Source organism: Pipistrellus hanaki, assembly GCF_964339955.1.
Source record: "Pipistrellus hanaki genome assembly, chromosome: 11".
Lineage (NCBI taxonomy): Eukaryota > Metazoa > Chordata > Mammalia > Chiroptera > Vespertilionidae > Pipistrellus > Pipistrellus hanaki.
This window is the reverse complement of record NC_140513.1, coordinates 18,617,242-18,631,909: the sequence shown is the minus strand read 5'-3', so window position 1 is coordinate 18,631,909 and position 14,668 is coordinate 18,617,242. Positions and strand designations below refer to the sequence as shown.

General features: G+C 42.4%; 1 protein-coding gene and 1 pseudogene across 2 annotated transcripts; one reads left to right on the top strand and one right to left on the bottom strand.

Annotated features, from left to right (window-relative positions):
* Positions 1 to 4,271: 4,271 nt before the first annotated feature.
* LOC311629704 (gamma-aminobutyric acid receptor-associated protein-like 2) lies at positions 4,272 to 4,675 on the bottom strand (annotated as a pseudogene). The gene has a single exon. The product of its transcript is annotated as a gamma-aminobutyric acid receptor-associated protein-like 2 (transcript).
* Positions 4,676 to 8,531: 3,856 nt separating this feature from the next.
* Positions 8,532 to 9,212, top strand: LOC311630669 (large ribosomal subunit protein eL19-like). Its single transcript, XM_084899983.1, has one exon. It carries the CDS (start codon positions 8,546 to 8,548, stop codon positions 9,131 to 9,133), a length of 588 nt encoding a protein of 195 aa, XP_084756109.1. The 5' UTR covers positions 8,532 to 8,545; the 3' UTR covers positions 9,134 to 9,212.
* Positions 9,213 to 14,668: the final 5,456 nt, after the last annotated feature.

The following is a 14,668-nucleotide window of genomic DNA, read 5'->3' as shown; positions in this document are numbered from 1 at the left end:
CATGATGCAACAATTAGATGATGAACAATAATTCCGTTTCACTCACAATGTGCCAGGCATTCGAGTATCTCATTTAATTCTTACAACCACAAAAGGAGACATGTAAAGTTATTTGTAGCATTTCAAAGATGATGAAACTAAGGCTTAGTAAAGGTAAATAATTTTCTAAAGGTCGTTCATCTAATAAGTGGCCGAGTCAGAATTTAAACCCATGTCATCTGACTTCTGAGCCATCCATCCTCGTCACTCTCCTGTCAACTCTCTGGCAACACATTCCTGTGGCTAAATTTCCATTCACTGAGCATTTGCTTTGTGAGGCAACGGAAACTCTGTGGATATTGAATCCACAATAACCTCAAGGCTGAAGCACCATTTTGCTTCCCATTTTATAAACAAGAAGGCTAAGGCTCGTGTGACATCACTAGAAAATGATGACACTGGAACTTGAACCATTGCCTTATTCCAAAATCCATGCATTGACCACAAAAAACTTACTATATCCCAGAAGCAGCACTCAGTTTTCTCCCTTGTTTAACCGATGGTTATGGGGTCATGGAAAGTTCCCTGGATTTGAAACTGAGGTGTGTTCTAGTCTTGGTTCTTCCACTTAAGCCTGTCCCTTGGGTGAGCCATTTAACATTTCTGGGCCTCAGTTCCCTCATCCACGAAATGGAGCCATCATGCCCCGTATAGAATTATAGTGAGGGTTAAGTGAGAAGTCAGTGTTGATGAAAGCACTGCGCCAGCCTTTATTTCTGTGAGGTAGAAAGGGGTTTGTAGATACGATTATACTTGTCCTGGGAGTGGATAAAATGAGTCTCACAGAGATGAAGTGTCTGATCTAACAGTCTCACAGAGGGTCCATTCATTAGACCAGGAAGAAAGCCCAGAGTCCCTAGGCAGAAGTCCATGTGCCTTTTGCTTGGTGGCCAAGGATCATTATTTGCAATAGCGAGATTCTGCCAGCCCCGCAGTGCGTCTTCGGTTTCAGCGTGCATCGTTTCTCCCTCCCACACCACCCAGCTCTTTCGGGGCCCCTTGACATTCAGGGTAAAAGTCTTTTTCCATCTTTCCTTGGTTTAACTGTTAAATTAAGTGGCTTTGTTCTGTTAAAGAGTTCCACCCAGAATGAGCAGTTTTTGAGAGAAGGCAGCGTGAGCCTGTCTGGTTGGGCACGCTTGCCAAGGCCTGCAATCCTCCGCTAATGAACATCATTTGGAGCTGCTTGGGATTAAGCCATTATCTGTATGATCTTCACCTGACCCTTTATGGACCAAAATTCATTCATTCTAATTCTGTACTTAACTAGGAAGGCTTTACAACTCCTTTCTCCCCTGGTATCATTTCCCTTCAATCTCAGGGACCCAATATGCAGCAATTTTGCTTTCTCCAATTTCATTTTCACTTTCAAAGTGAATGTCATTTGTCAGGCAAACCACATATTCTTTGGATCCCTATCTGTTAAATTATTTCTGAACTTGACTTTTTGGGGAGCTCCATTCTGGCTGACCTAAATTCTTCTCTGTCTTCTACAATTTCCCCCTTCTCTTTGAAGGCAGCCTTTTGTGGCTTCATTGCCCAAAGAAGCTGTTTCTGGAAGCACTTATCTGTTACCCCAGTTGGAAAGTTATCATTCCTATCTAAATTAGCTGGTGTGACCTTTTATCTGAACTCCAGACAGAACTGATCATGTGTATGAGAACTCCCCATCGGGTTTCAGGCACATCGGCAGCACCCTTCTCAGATGATTCTCTTTGGAGCTAAGATTCAAGTCCTCGATGTTTTCAATGCAAAGATTGTCTCTGTAGTCACTTTTCAAAGGAACATGCCAGTCTTGCAGAGATGATGCCTGGAATCCCAATTAGGCCATCTCTTATCACAAGACCATCTCAGACATGTCATCTTTTCTGTTCTGTGTTGCCAGTGGTAGAGAGAATATATGACAAGGATGAGGGAGCTGGGGAGAGGCAGTAGCTCCAGAGTAGCAGAAAATAATTTCATACAGTTCACCTTCAAGGTAGAGAAAGGAGATTCCACAGTGAAACCATGGCCGCTAACATATGTCAGAAATGATCTCACAAGATGACTGGAGACCCCATTCCTACCCCAGGTTGGGCAGACCTTGGATAGAGTATGTTAGGCTGGGTCTGCAAAGTATCCCAGCTCCAAAGGACCCGACCACACATAAATTCCACTGAGAATAACCAAGCTTGTGAAGAGACCACTGTGTGAAGGACTGTTAAAAGAGCTGGAATGTTTAACCTGGAAAAGAGAGCCTTTTGCGGGGATAACAGGACGGAAAATTCTATCTCAGACTCCTGTTTTACAAATTAGAAAGCTGAGACTTAGAGAACACAGACTCACAGAATAACCAGAAGAAACTTTTTAAAGAATAAATGAGATCATTTTGCTTTGCTGCTTGAAATCTGCTAATGACTCTCCTACTGCTGTTAAAATAATGGGCCAACCCCAATCATGGCCTCCAAGACCCCACATGACGATGCTGGCCCCATGTACTAGGAGAGGACCAGCCAAGCTGGTACAATCAAGAGACCACTCCCCACCCACTCCGATACCATGGCTTAGACAAGAAAGCAGTTTATTTCTTTACCTTTTTATAAACAACACTGCAAGCTGCAGGCTTCAATAGGGGCTAGTTAATAGAAACTGTCAGTGATACTTCAGGAGCATATCTGTGAGTGACAAAGAGATCCTTGCCTCTATCCACATGCTAAAGAGTAACAAGAGTAGACTGGACCAAAAATTTTTCACATCCTTCTAGAGAGTGTCCATGGAAAAGTGACGAAGCCCATGTATAAAGGGTCAGGGTTAGAGGAGTGATACAAACTAGACAGGAAAATCAAGGCCTGGGAGTGAGAGCAAAAGGGGATGAGGTTCTTTAATAGTTTCTTTGTATGGAATGCAAGTATATCTTTCTTTCTTTCTTTCTTTCTTTCTTTCTTTCTTTCTTTCTTTCTTTCTTTCTTTCTCTTCAGGGTGTGTGTGTGTGTGTGTGTGTGTGTGTGTGTTTAGTTGCTTCTGGTATCCAACTGGGAATTTGATTCACTTAACTTGTTCAGTCAGTTGCAATAAACCAGGTGGTTTTGCATTGCTCATGCAAATCACTTTCTCCTCACACATGGCTATAGTCCCAGCTGCCAAAATGTTGTCATGTTCTTGTCTCCAGAGCCTTAATAAAAAGAAAAAATACAGTCTGTAGCGTGTATGTGCTCAACACTCTCTCTAGTTATCACTGAGCCTGTGTGGTCAATGAGCCAGTCAAGCCAAGAGAAGAGATGCATAGATGCCGATGGGGCTGAAGAGCCTGGGCTCTGGTCCTCGTCACAGATTCTGCTGACCTACTCAGTGTCCCTTATTAGAGCTAACACAGCCTTGGGTAGGAAGACTAAAATCCCAAATTCTAGTCTTGCCTTTGTTTTTGTTTATTTTTTAATCTTTATTGTTGAAAGTATTATATAGGTCTTCCTCTCCCCCTCCCCTCACCCCATTAACCTGCCTTTGTATTACTGACTGGATTTGAATTAATATTGCCCAGTGCCCTTATTCTTGTGAGAATTGAGATAAATTCAAGATCCCCAACTGTTTTATTTCATGGTACAGAAAAAGATAATATTTGTACAGCACACTGAAGTAAATATAAAAGGTTACTTGTGCCAAAGAGGACCTCTAGAGGGTTCTGATTTCCCAGTCTCTGCCCATCCACCCTGTGGCTAAGGAATCAACATTGCATGGTAAACTGACTGACTGTTCAGTCAAATCAGTGGCCTTCCCATTAAGAAGATTATACTTCCTCACCCTGTGGACTCATACATGGCCATGTGTCTTGTTTTGGCCAATGAGATACAAGGAGAAGTGACATACCACTTTCAGGCAGAATCTTTTTTTTTTCTTTTTTCTTTTAAATGATAATTTACTGGCCGAGACCAGTTTGGCTCAATGGATAGAGCGTCGGCTTGGGGACTGAAGGGACCCGGGTTCGATTCCGGTCAAGGGCATATACCTTGGCTGCGGGCATATCCCCAGTAGGGGGTGTGCAAGAGGCAGCTGATCGATGACTCTCTCTCATCGATGTTTCTAGCTCTCTATCTCTCTCCCTTCCTCTCTGTACAAAATCAATAAAATATATTTAAAAAAAAATAAATGATAATTTACTGGTCTAAGGGAACAAAACCCTTCCAATGTATTAAGAGGCCAATCCAGTTACAATGCACTAAAAGGTCTATGTGAAGAAGTTCTGGTTAGTAATTGAAAACAGACTGCTATTTACAAGATACACAAGCAGGTGGGGTGCAACTAGTCCAACACCGGCCCTCACAAGCAAAATGTGTTCTCTCTACAGTAGGCCACATGCAAGAATCCATCTTCACCTTTTTCCTTCTCATAAAGTTGTCCCATAGTTAGGCTGAACTGTGAGACTGTCTTATCCACAACAGGAAGACTGCCTTTTCAGAAGGAAGTTGGATCCTTTTCCTGATGATCCACATGAATGAAGCCACAGTGATGTCAGATGGAACCAGATATTTTCATTTATCAGTGTTGACAATCTAAGAGCCTGAGACTTTCCACGAACCCAGTCCGGATATTTCACTCAGATCTTTGCAGATTCCATGCATCTGTGTTCCAGCAAGTGGTCCTCCTCAAACATCCACTTCATGGTGGTGGTGGAGAAAGGATGCAGGGAAAGTATGCAGGTGGGGAAAGATGTAGCCAGCTCTCAGAGCCATGTGGCTCAGAGCACCATCCACAACAACTCAGTCAGAATCTTTAAGAGCCACTATGTACTCTGCCTTGCTCTTTCCCTCTAGTACAGAGACCATCAATGTTCCAGATCACCCTGTATCTCAGAGTGAAGACTGTATGGAGCAGAGCCACTGCCAACTCACAAGGGCCATCTAGCATAAGCAAGGAATAAAATTCTTTTGTCTTAAGAGATCTGGGAGTCATTTGTTATTGCAGCAAAGCCTCTCCCATCCTGATTCATGCCTGGAAAACCCATTAGGATCCTATGATCACAGAACAAGAAAGAGTACTGAAGAGTACCAGACAAATGTTAATCATTTACATACACAAGCACCAATGGAGTATAAATAATTTTTTTTTAATTTTTAATTTCTCAGCTCTGTCTTCTGAGGGTTTCAGTTTTATCCCCGGGCTCATAAATAGATAGCTGAAAATTACAGTTATCATAGCCATACAAAAAAAGAGGTCATTTCTTTCTCTGTCTCCTCCATAGAGAACTAAACTCTCCCAGAAACTCTGTTGAAGCTTCTATAGAATATAATCATTATAATAATAAAAAGTATGGGCTATGCAGTCGCACAATCTGGTTTTTATTAGAAATCTTCTAATATTATAATCCCACCTTAATCTCCCTTGTAGCAAGTTTATCTGTTGGCCAACACAGAATTAAACAGGAAAAGGAATTCTGGGAAGTATAGTTCCAGTTTAGTTAGATTAAAACAAAGCACAGTTATCACTGTTTGCAAGGAAAGTCTCATCAGACTGTACTGCCAAGCTAAGGGTTTAGAGGTGGGAGGGTCAGAGGAAACTCATAGAAAATGTTTGTTTTCTCTTTAAATAGATATGGCTTGATCATCTTTGCATTTAAAAATATCTTTTAGCCCAACTGGTGTGGCTCAGTGGTTGAGCGTTGGCCTATGAACTGGGAGGTCACGGTTTGATTCTAGTCAGGGCATATGCCTGGGTTGTGGGCTTGATCCCCAGTAGGGGTTGAGAGAGTGTGTGTGTGCAGGAGGTAGCTGACCAATGACTCTCATCATTGATGTTTTAATCTCTCTCCCCCTCTCCCTTCCTCTCTGAAATAAATAATATATATTTATAATATATACATATATTAGAAAAATATCTTTAGGTGCCAGGGTGGAGAATGATTGGTGGTGGGAGACAGGAAGCAGGAAGAACAGGCTGTTATAGTATGCTGTAAGGTGTTGTTTCCAATCCTTTCTGGAACAAGGTAAGATAAGAATGCACAAGCAAACAATAGCTAAGGTAATTTTAGTTCTAATTATCTGTGATACAATAAAAAAATAAAATCTATGCAGACACACCAGATTAAGATACTTTTCCTCCCAAGAGACATTTGGTACCTCTTAATTAGTCTCTCAAAATATGGTGTGTTATTGATTTAATTCCAAATATTTTTCTCATGACATTGTGCATCAAATGATGAGAATAATTCACTTATATTTCCTCCTCATGTACAATTTAGGAAAAAAGAGATGAAAGTTACTGAATCTACTTACCTAAAACCAGAGCTTACTATTAACCCTAGACTTGTGTGTGAATTTTAGTTCTGAAAAATACATTTGGAAGTAGAAATGCTCACCTCAGGGGACATCCCTCCACACTGAACATACAAATGCTCCCCCCTCTCTCCCAACCTTTCTTGTGACTGTTTGGGCTTGTGTGTCTAGTTCCGGTCAGTGAACTATAAACAGAAGTGACAGGTTCCATTCTGGACCAAGGCAAATTAGAGGTGGGTTGCAACTTGGAAGGACAGATGACAGAGCCACAAGATGAAGAGGACTGCCTGACTAGGATGGGACTTCAGGTGAATGAGAAATGGGCTTTAATTATGAAAAATAATGAGGGGTTTGCTAGCTCAGATGATCTAGCATAACCCGACTAATGCATCTGTGTTAGGTACTTCATACCTATTTTCCTCATTGATCATCCAATTGAGCCAATGATACATGCAGGGGTTGGAAAGGTTATGTAGCTTACAAAAGCCCACACAGTTTGTAGATGGCACTGGTATAATTTGAACCAATCAGTATGGATCCCAAACCTGTGATTTTTTTTTTTTTTTAGCCTGCCATACCATAGCACATCCCATTACCTTCCCACTAAGGACTTTAAAAGATATGGCCATGGATGGAATAGAAGCATAGAGAAGAAGTATTGGGAGGGACACAAAGTTCTAGCTGGTTCAAGGCCCTCACTAAGCCTCCAAATGTCCAGGTTTGCTCTTTGACCTCTCCTTCAACTTTTTTTTCCTTCTTTTTTACTTTTTAAAACATATTTATTTATTTACTTATTTTTAAATGTATTTTTATTTATTTAAAGAAAGGAAATGAGGGGGGCAGAGAGATAGAAACATCAATGATGAGAGAGAATCATTGATCAGCTGCCTCACCAGGGATTGAGCGAGCAACCTGGGCATGTGCCCTGACTGGGAATCGAACAGTGACCTCCTAGTTCATAGATTGACGCTCAACCACTGACCATGACAGCCGGGCTCTTTGTCCTTTTTATTCTGGAATCAAAGTAGCACTGGATTAAGAGCCTAGATTTTGTGGGCTCTGCTGCTCATAATCTGTGTGACCTTGACCAAGACATCCACCTCTTCAAGCTTCAATTTCTTTGTTAGCAAAAATGAGGATAAAGAAACTACCTCAATGGGGTGGTGGTGATGAGAATTAAATGATATGGTGTCTGCTCAGTACTCAGTGTGGGGTCTGGCACACTGTACTTGGTGAATAGTAGCTAATAAATGTAATAGCCCAAAGCAACCATTGATTTCAAGGTGAAATAGAATATTTTTCCATTAAATGTTTTTTTTACAGGAGCTAACTCCATAAATGGCCTTGGACCACAAAGGGACCATAGTCCCAACTTCAGAGGCAAGGGGACATTTTGTCAGCTTGCTTTCCTCTCCCATGCTTCAATTTAGGCTGACACTTTATTCCCATTTCTAGTTGTTGGCCTCCTGGAGAGCTCTGGACCTGGCATCAGCAGGCTGTTCTTCTAAAAGAGCAGAACCTGCATCTCAGGACTCTCAACTCACTTGCTCACCTGCCAGTGGGAATACGAATTTCTGCTTTACAGGGTTTATAAAAGGAGTAAAGGAAATCCCTGCGGGAAAACCTACAGCATGTTTTCAGCATTTGGTAACTGAGCAAGCAATATCAGTCTCCTGGCCTCAGAGGGGAAGCAGGGGCCAGCACCCTGTAGATAGTGGTGGAGGCTCAGCTGTGGGAAATTGCCCTGTGAGCCACACAGGGCCTTTATTTTATATTGTTATTATTTTTAAATTGTGATAAGAACACCTAGCATGAGATCTACCCTCTTACCAATTCCTAGGTGCACAATACGGTAATGGGAATTCAGCACATCTCTAGAACTTGATCACCTTGCTTACGGGAAACTTTATGCTCATTGAGTAGCAACTCCCCATCTCCCCCCGCCCACCCCCACCCCCACTCCCGGCCCCTGACAACCACCATTTGACTTTCTGCTTCTACATGTTTGAGTTCTCCATGTACCTCATATAAGTGGCATCATATAGGATTTGGCTTCCTGTGACTGGCTCATTTCCCTTAGCAAATGTCCTCAAGGTTCATTTGTTTCAAATAGAAGGTAGGATTTCCTTCTTTGTTGATGCTGAATAACATACAGCCTTTTGATAGTGGTGAGAGAGAAATTAGCATTTTCTTCTCTCTGATATACTTAATAATTATTCATTTAAAACTGTATATACCCTTTCGCCGCTGCGGCAGCAGCCATGAGTATGCTCAGGCTTCAGAAGAGGCTGGCCTCCAGCGTCCTCCGCTGTGGCAAAAAGGTCTGGTTGGACCCCAATGAGACCAACGAAATCGCCAATGCCAACTCCCGGCAGCAGATTCGGAAGCTGATCAAAGATGGGCTAATCATCCGGAAGCCTGTGACTGTTCACTCCCGGGCTCGATGCCGGAAAAACACGTTGGCCCGCAGGAAGGGCCGGCATATGGGCATCGGTAAGCGAAAGGGTACTGCCAATGCTCGAATGCCTGAGAAAGTAACCTGGATGAGGAGGATGAGAATTCTTCGCTGGCTACTCAGAAGATACCGGGAATCAAAGAAGATTGACCGCCACATGTACCACAGCCTGTACCTCAAGGTGAAGGGTAACGTGTTCAAAAGCAAGCAGATTCTCATGGAACACATCCACAAGCTGAAGGCAGACAAGGCTCACAAGAAGCTTCTGGCTGACCAGGCCGAGGCCCGCAGGTCTAAGACCAAGGAGGCCCGCAAGCGCCGGGAAGAGCGGCTCCAGGCCAAGAAGGAGGAGATCATCAAGACTATGTCCAAGGAGGAAGAGACCAAGAAATAAAGCTTCCCCTCTCTTACCTGTACATAGTGGCCTTGGCGGTTACATGGTTTGGTCATTTAATAAAAGTAGTCTTCATCTACCTCAAAAAACAAAAAACAAAAAACTGTATATATTTTACATTGACTAGAAAACATAAAATGTAAGTAAATCCAAAAAGGGGGAAATGAAAAACACCCATAATTTTTACAGCAGAGATACTTAGATACCTTTCCAGACATTTTTATAGGTGTGCATTTTTTAAAATATATATTTTGATTGAGTTTAGAGAGGGAGAGTGATAGAAACATCTATAATGAGAGAAAATCATTGATTGGCTGCCTCCTGTACACACACACACCCCCACCCCCACACTGGGGACTGAGCCTGCAACCTGGTCATATGCCCTGACCAGGAATCAAACCGTGACCTCCTGGTTCATAAATCCATGCTCAACCACTGAGCCACACAGACCAGAGTAGGTGTGCACTTTTTAAATATAATAATGTATTTTGCTTTATAAACTGCTTAACTATATTTTGAATCTATCTTATGACATCAGTAAGTATCTATAACCAGTTACTATAGTGGCTAAATAGTATTACACTGTATAGATGGAACTTGGACTATATATGGTTTCCAATTTTTTGTTATTGCAAGCAACTCTGTGATCCTCAATGTTGGAATAAACACAAGGCAAAGCTTTATTAGCTCTGCTAATTCCTGTCCCCACTCTTGAATTCCTTCTTTGTCCCTATTATAAAAAATTAAGATCTTTTCCAGTTAAAACTACCTAATAACATATTAATAACTCTTAAGTCAAAAGATCATTGCTGAAAATAATTACAAAAGAGTCACTTGTTTATAAAAAATCTATTCTTATTTCATATCAGAAACAGCAAAATCTACAGACTGAACTTCACAGACCAGAATACACTTTTACAACAAACAAAGCAGGGTCTCCTTTGTTAAGGCAGAACTTACATCACTACTTAATAATTCAGGCAGAGGGAAGATAGTTCCAAAATAAGGGAATGTGGTTGTGAAAGCAGTTTCTAAATTGTAAGTAAGGTTGCAAAGTGGGCAAGGCATGAGATGGAGTCAGACAAAATGAGGGTAACGTTGGCACTGATCCTTGTGTGCTGTGTGCTCTTGAGCACATCACTTTACTTCTCTGAACCCCAGCTTCTTTCTCTGTAAAATGCATAGTATCTACTGCAGAGTTGTAATAAAGATTAAAATGATAATAGATAACACCAACTTTTTGCCACAAACTAAGAGAAACAGTAAATTTCTGTCTCGCCATGCAGAAAGCAACAGAAGGGCACGGGGAGTGAAATTTCTCCTTCCTTACTGTTAAGACATGGAGAATAGCTAGAATCAAGGCTCTCTCCAGCTTAAAAGAAACTGTCTTAGTCCAATACTATCTGTGATATGTCAGGTCGACAGAGTTCTCCATTGATTGGGTGGCCAAAAAACTACACCCACATTGGGATACTTCTGAGACTTAACTGGGGAGCTATAAATAGCAGGGTCAACAGGTGAAAACTGGAGCTCCCCCAGGCAGACTGGCCACCTTAGTGTTAACTGAGTGATGACTACTCTAAAGTGAGAAGATCAGGTCATTTCATTTCAAAGTACTCATCTCAATTGTCTCAGTTGTTCCCTGTGTGATTGAGAAAAACAATTCCGTTGCAGACTGAAGGTTTATTTGACCTGTCCAGAATGACCCTTTGGCATCATCTCTGAATTGTCAATTCTGTCATGAGTCCTCTTGGAGCTAAGCAACCTTTATTCTCTCCCCCGTAAGTCTTGGTGTGCAAGTTTATACGAGTTGTGGTATAGTTTTCCATTTACTCGACAGCTTTTATACATGTGCTGGACCCCAGACCCGCTGCGCTGCCTCAGGACCCCGAACCCGGGACCCCCACCCACCATGCCACAAGATCCATCACTGTACCTCCCGGTGAGTCCGGTCGTTGGTTGTTACGGCATTATGGCCACAGGCCTTTTATAATATAGATTATATGTCAAGGGTTAGGTGAAATTACAGGAACTACAAAGATGGCTGAGCCATAGCCTGCTTTCAAGGAGCTCACAGTGAAGCCAGGGAGATGGACACAGAAGCCACTCCCACAAATTCCAACACGTGCAAAGCACTCTAGGACACAGCAAAGAGAGTGATTAACTTTTCTCTAGAAGGCTTCGCAGAAGTGAGGTTTGAGGCATCTCAAGCAGTATTTTCTGTTTTTAAATATATTTTATTGATTTTTTTTACAGAGAGGAGGAGAGAGGGATAAAGAGTTAGAAACATTGATGATAGAGAAACATCGATTAGCTGCCTCTTGCATACCCCCTACTGGGGATGTGCCCGCAACCAAAGTACATGCCCTTGACTGGAATTGAACCTGGGACCTTTCAGTCTGCAGTCTGACGCCCTATCCACTGAGCCAAACCGGTTTCAGCTCAAACAGTATTTTCTAAGTGCAGAAATGTGGGAAGTGCTTAAGGAAGTCTGAGAGAGTGGAATATGTGGCTCAAGGAACAGAGTGACTGGACCTGCTGTAAAAGAGGGAGAGGGCTTGGCCTCCCAATCCTGTCGGTTCTCTGCAGGCCTCTGCCTTAGTGGCAATCGGAACTGCGAGGTTTTGGCTCCTGCCATTACTTCAACCAAACTCCTAGCGGTTCCACAACTCAGAAAGCTTAATGCATTTTCTTTGAAATTCCCTAATAGCATTGTTACTGTCTTTTCCAATTTAAGTTTGTGTGTGTGTGCGCGCACGTGTGTATTTATACCCAATAAGCTCTATCAGATTTTTGCCACAATTTTGTACTAATGAAAACTTTGTGAATAGATGCCACAGTCCGACTTTTAAAACACCTATAAGTAATTGATTTTTAGAAGAATGTTTCCTTATAGAATTCAAAACTAGTCTATTCATATAGGAAACCAATATGAGAACCAGGCGTACCCTATACTGAGTTTATGGCCCTTTAAAAGTGTTTTTCTGCTATAATTTCTATGGGCTATGAAAATGCCAATATGAGTCTAAATAATTCTGACTTCTTTAGAAGGCAACAAACACTGCATCTGATTGAAAACAATCTCTGTGTTAAGAAATAAGCAGTCCAGCCACATGGAGGTGGGAGGACGCAAAGGTAGCCTGTCTCAGAGGGCCACCAACAGAGGGAGCTCTCATGGAAAGCAGAGCCTATGCTCATGTCATTGGATCTGAGGATGGGAGAGTGGGGAGAGAGTGTTCTAGAGTTTTGCAAATGGGCTTCTCTAAGGAACTCTAGCTTTAAAGGACATAAACTCAATACAAACTGGGTTTAAGAATAACATGCCTGAATACTATACAATGCAGACATTAAAAAGATACCATTGAAAAGAATCTCCTTCTGTCTCTGAGCTCTTTCTGATTTGTTGGCTTCATTCTCAAGCAGGCTCTCCCCTCATGCTGACAAATGGTTGCCTTGGTTCATATCTTTACACCTCAGCAACCCTAGTGGAAAGGGTCGCCAAAAGTTCCAACAAAATCCTAAATTTAATTTAAATCATTAAATCAATGTGGGTTAGTTACTTGTCAATATCCAAAACAATTACCAAGAGCAGGAAGTGAAATAAGCTGATTTCTCCAATATTATTAGCCAGACTGAATCATCCTGGATCTTACATGAGGGTGGAGAGTAGAAAGCAGATAACTCCATTTGGGCCTGATGGACAGAGAGACTGGGAGCCATGGTTTACTACTTCTATGGTGGTGACTATCTCACTTGCTCCTCTTCAGTTTTCTCTTCTTCCTAGATACTCATTCTAATTATTGTTTTCAACCCTCTTAGCAGTTGAGTGTGTCCATGTGACTGAGTTATAGCTAATGGAAAATGAGGAGAAGTAGTAGGTATTGCTTCTATGCCCATTAAAACCTCTTAGCCAGCCGGGACCGGTTTGGCTCAGTGGATAGAGCGTCGGCTTGGGGACTGAAGGGTCCCGGGTTCGATTCCGGTCAGGGGCATGTGCCTTGGTTGCGGGCATATCCCCGGTGGAAGGTGTGCAAGAGGCAGCTGATCGATGACTCTCTCTCATCGATGTTTCTAACTCTCTATCTCTCTCCCTTCCTCTCTGTATAAAATCAATAAAATATATTAAAAAACAAACAAACAAACAAACAAACAAAAAAACCTCTTAGCCAACTTTGGAGGCCATGAGTAGAAGATGGTAGATACACACAATGGAAAGAGCCTGGTCCCTGAATCTTTACCAATTGGAGGAAAGCTGCCCACCAGACAGGAACATCCACTACGAACATTCTATCATGTTTGAAACATCATGCATTGTAGGATTTGTTTGTTACAGCAGCTCACATTATCTTAATAGAGATGCAAATGTCCAAAGGGGGGGGGGGGTGTCTATAAACTGTACAAGCAAAAATAACTTGTGTCTACTAAAAAGCTTCTTTGTGTTTGATGTTGGAAATTTCACACATCTGGTGGGTTTAATCAGTCAGTAAGTATGGCCTGATGGAAATGCTAGCCAAGGAGTCAGAAGGCATGGGTTTAGGCCCTGACTCTGCCACTGACAGCTGTCTGACCCTGGACATGTTGCTTCGCTCTGACCCTCAGTTTCTTCATCTGCAAAACAGCTACCTGACTGCCTCAATGTGAGAACCAAATATAATTATGAAAGCCTCTCTCTTTTCTCCCTTACTTCCTTCCCACTCTCAATTCTAATCCATTACCACTACTCAGAAGACTGTTTGTTTGCCAAAGTGGCCATTCCTCATGCTTTCTTCCATACCCCGCTTCTCTCTGGGACTAGTAAAATCCAATCCAGTCCACCTCCCACAAGGTTGTTTAATAATCCTTTCAAAACACAATGATGTCATTTATCTTGGCCCTATTTTTAATCCTGAATCCAAGATGCATAAAGCCCTTTTAGTATGACCCCTCACAATCTGGTCTCAACCACCCTTTCTCATCTTGTTATCTCTATTCAGGTCAAACAGACCTCCTCTCCATCCCCTGATGTGTCAGCCACTTTTAAGACTGTTACCTCTGCCTGGGAGATGGAGATGGAGATGCAGACTGGGAAGATCTCTGTAGAAGTTAGAACTGAAAACCTGGAGCTGGGGGATCAGTAGATAATGTAGGTGGAGACGAGGAGTGGAGGAAAAGAAAAGTCAGGGAGAAGTTCAGGAAGACCAATGTTCAAGTAGGACTGTGACCTACAGGAAGAACTCTAACGCAGAAGACAAATAAAAAGATGATGGTGTGAAGGAAGATGCAGAAGAGAGAAACAACACAGACCAGAAGGAAAGAGAAAGAGGCAAGAAGGAGGGAAGGGTCGCCAGCATCAGATGGGGCAAGGAGTTTAGAAGGGCCAGTGAAAGAGAAGAAAGAGGTCACTGGGTTTGGCCTGCAGAGTCAGAGAGCGTTTTCTCAGTGGAACAGCCAGGGGTGGGGACCAGCTTGCAGCAGGTTCAGGAATGAAGAGGAAGTAAGGGAAAGGAGGCAGTGGGAGGAGCCTATGGTTTTGAGAAGAATGACTTTGAGGTGGAG

Excerpts from the sequence above, each read along its gene's own strand:
- LOC311630669 (XM_084899983.1), top strand. The coding sequence starts at position 8,546 with ATGAGTATGCTCAGGCTTCAGAAGAGGCTGGCCTCCAGCGTCCTCCGC.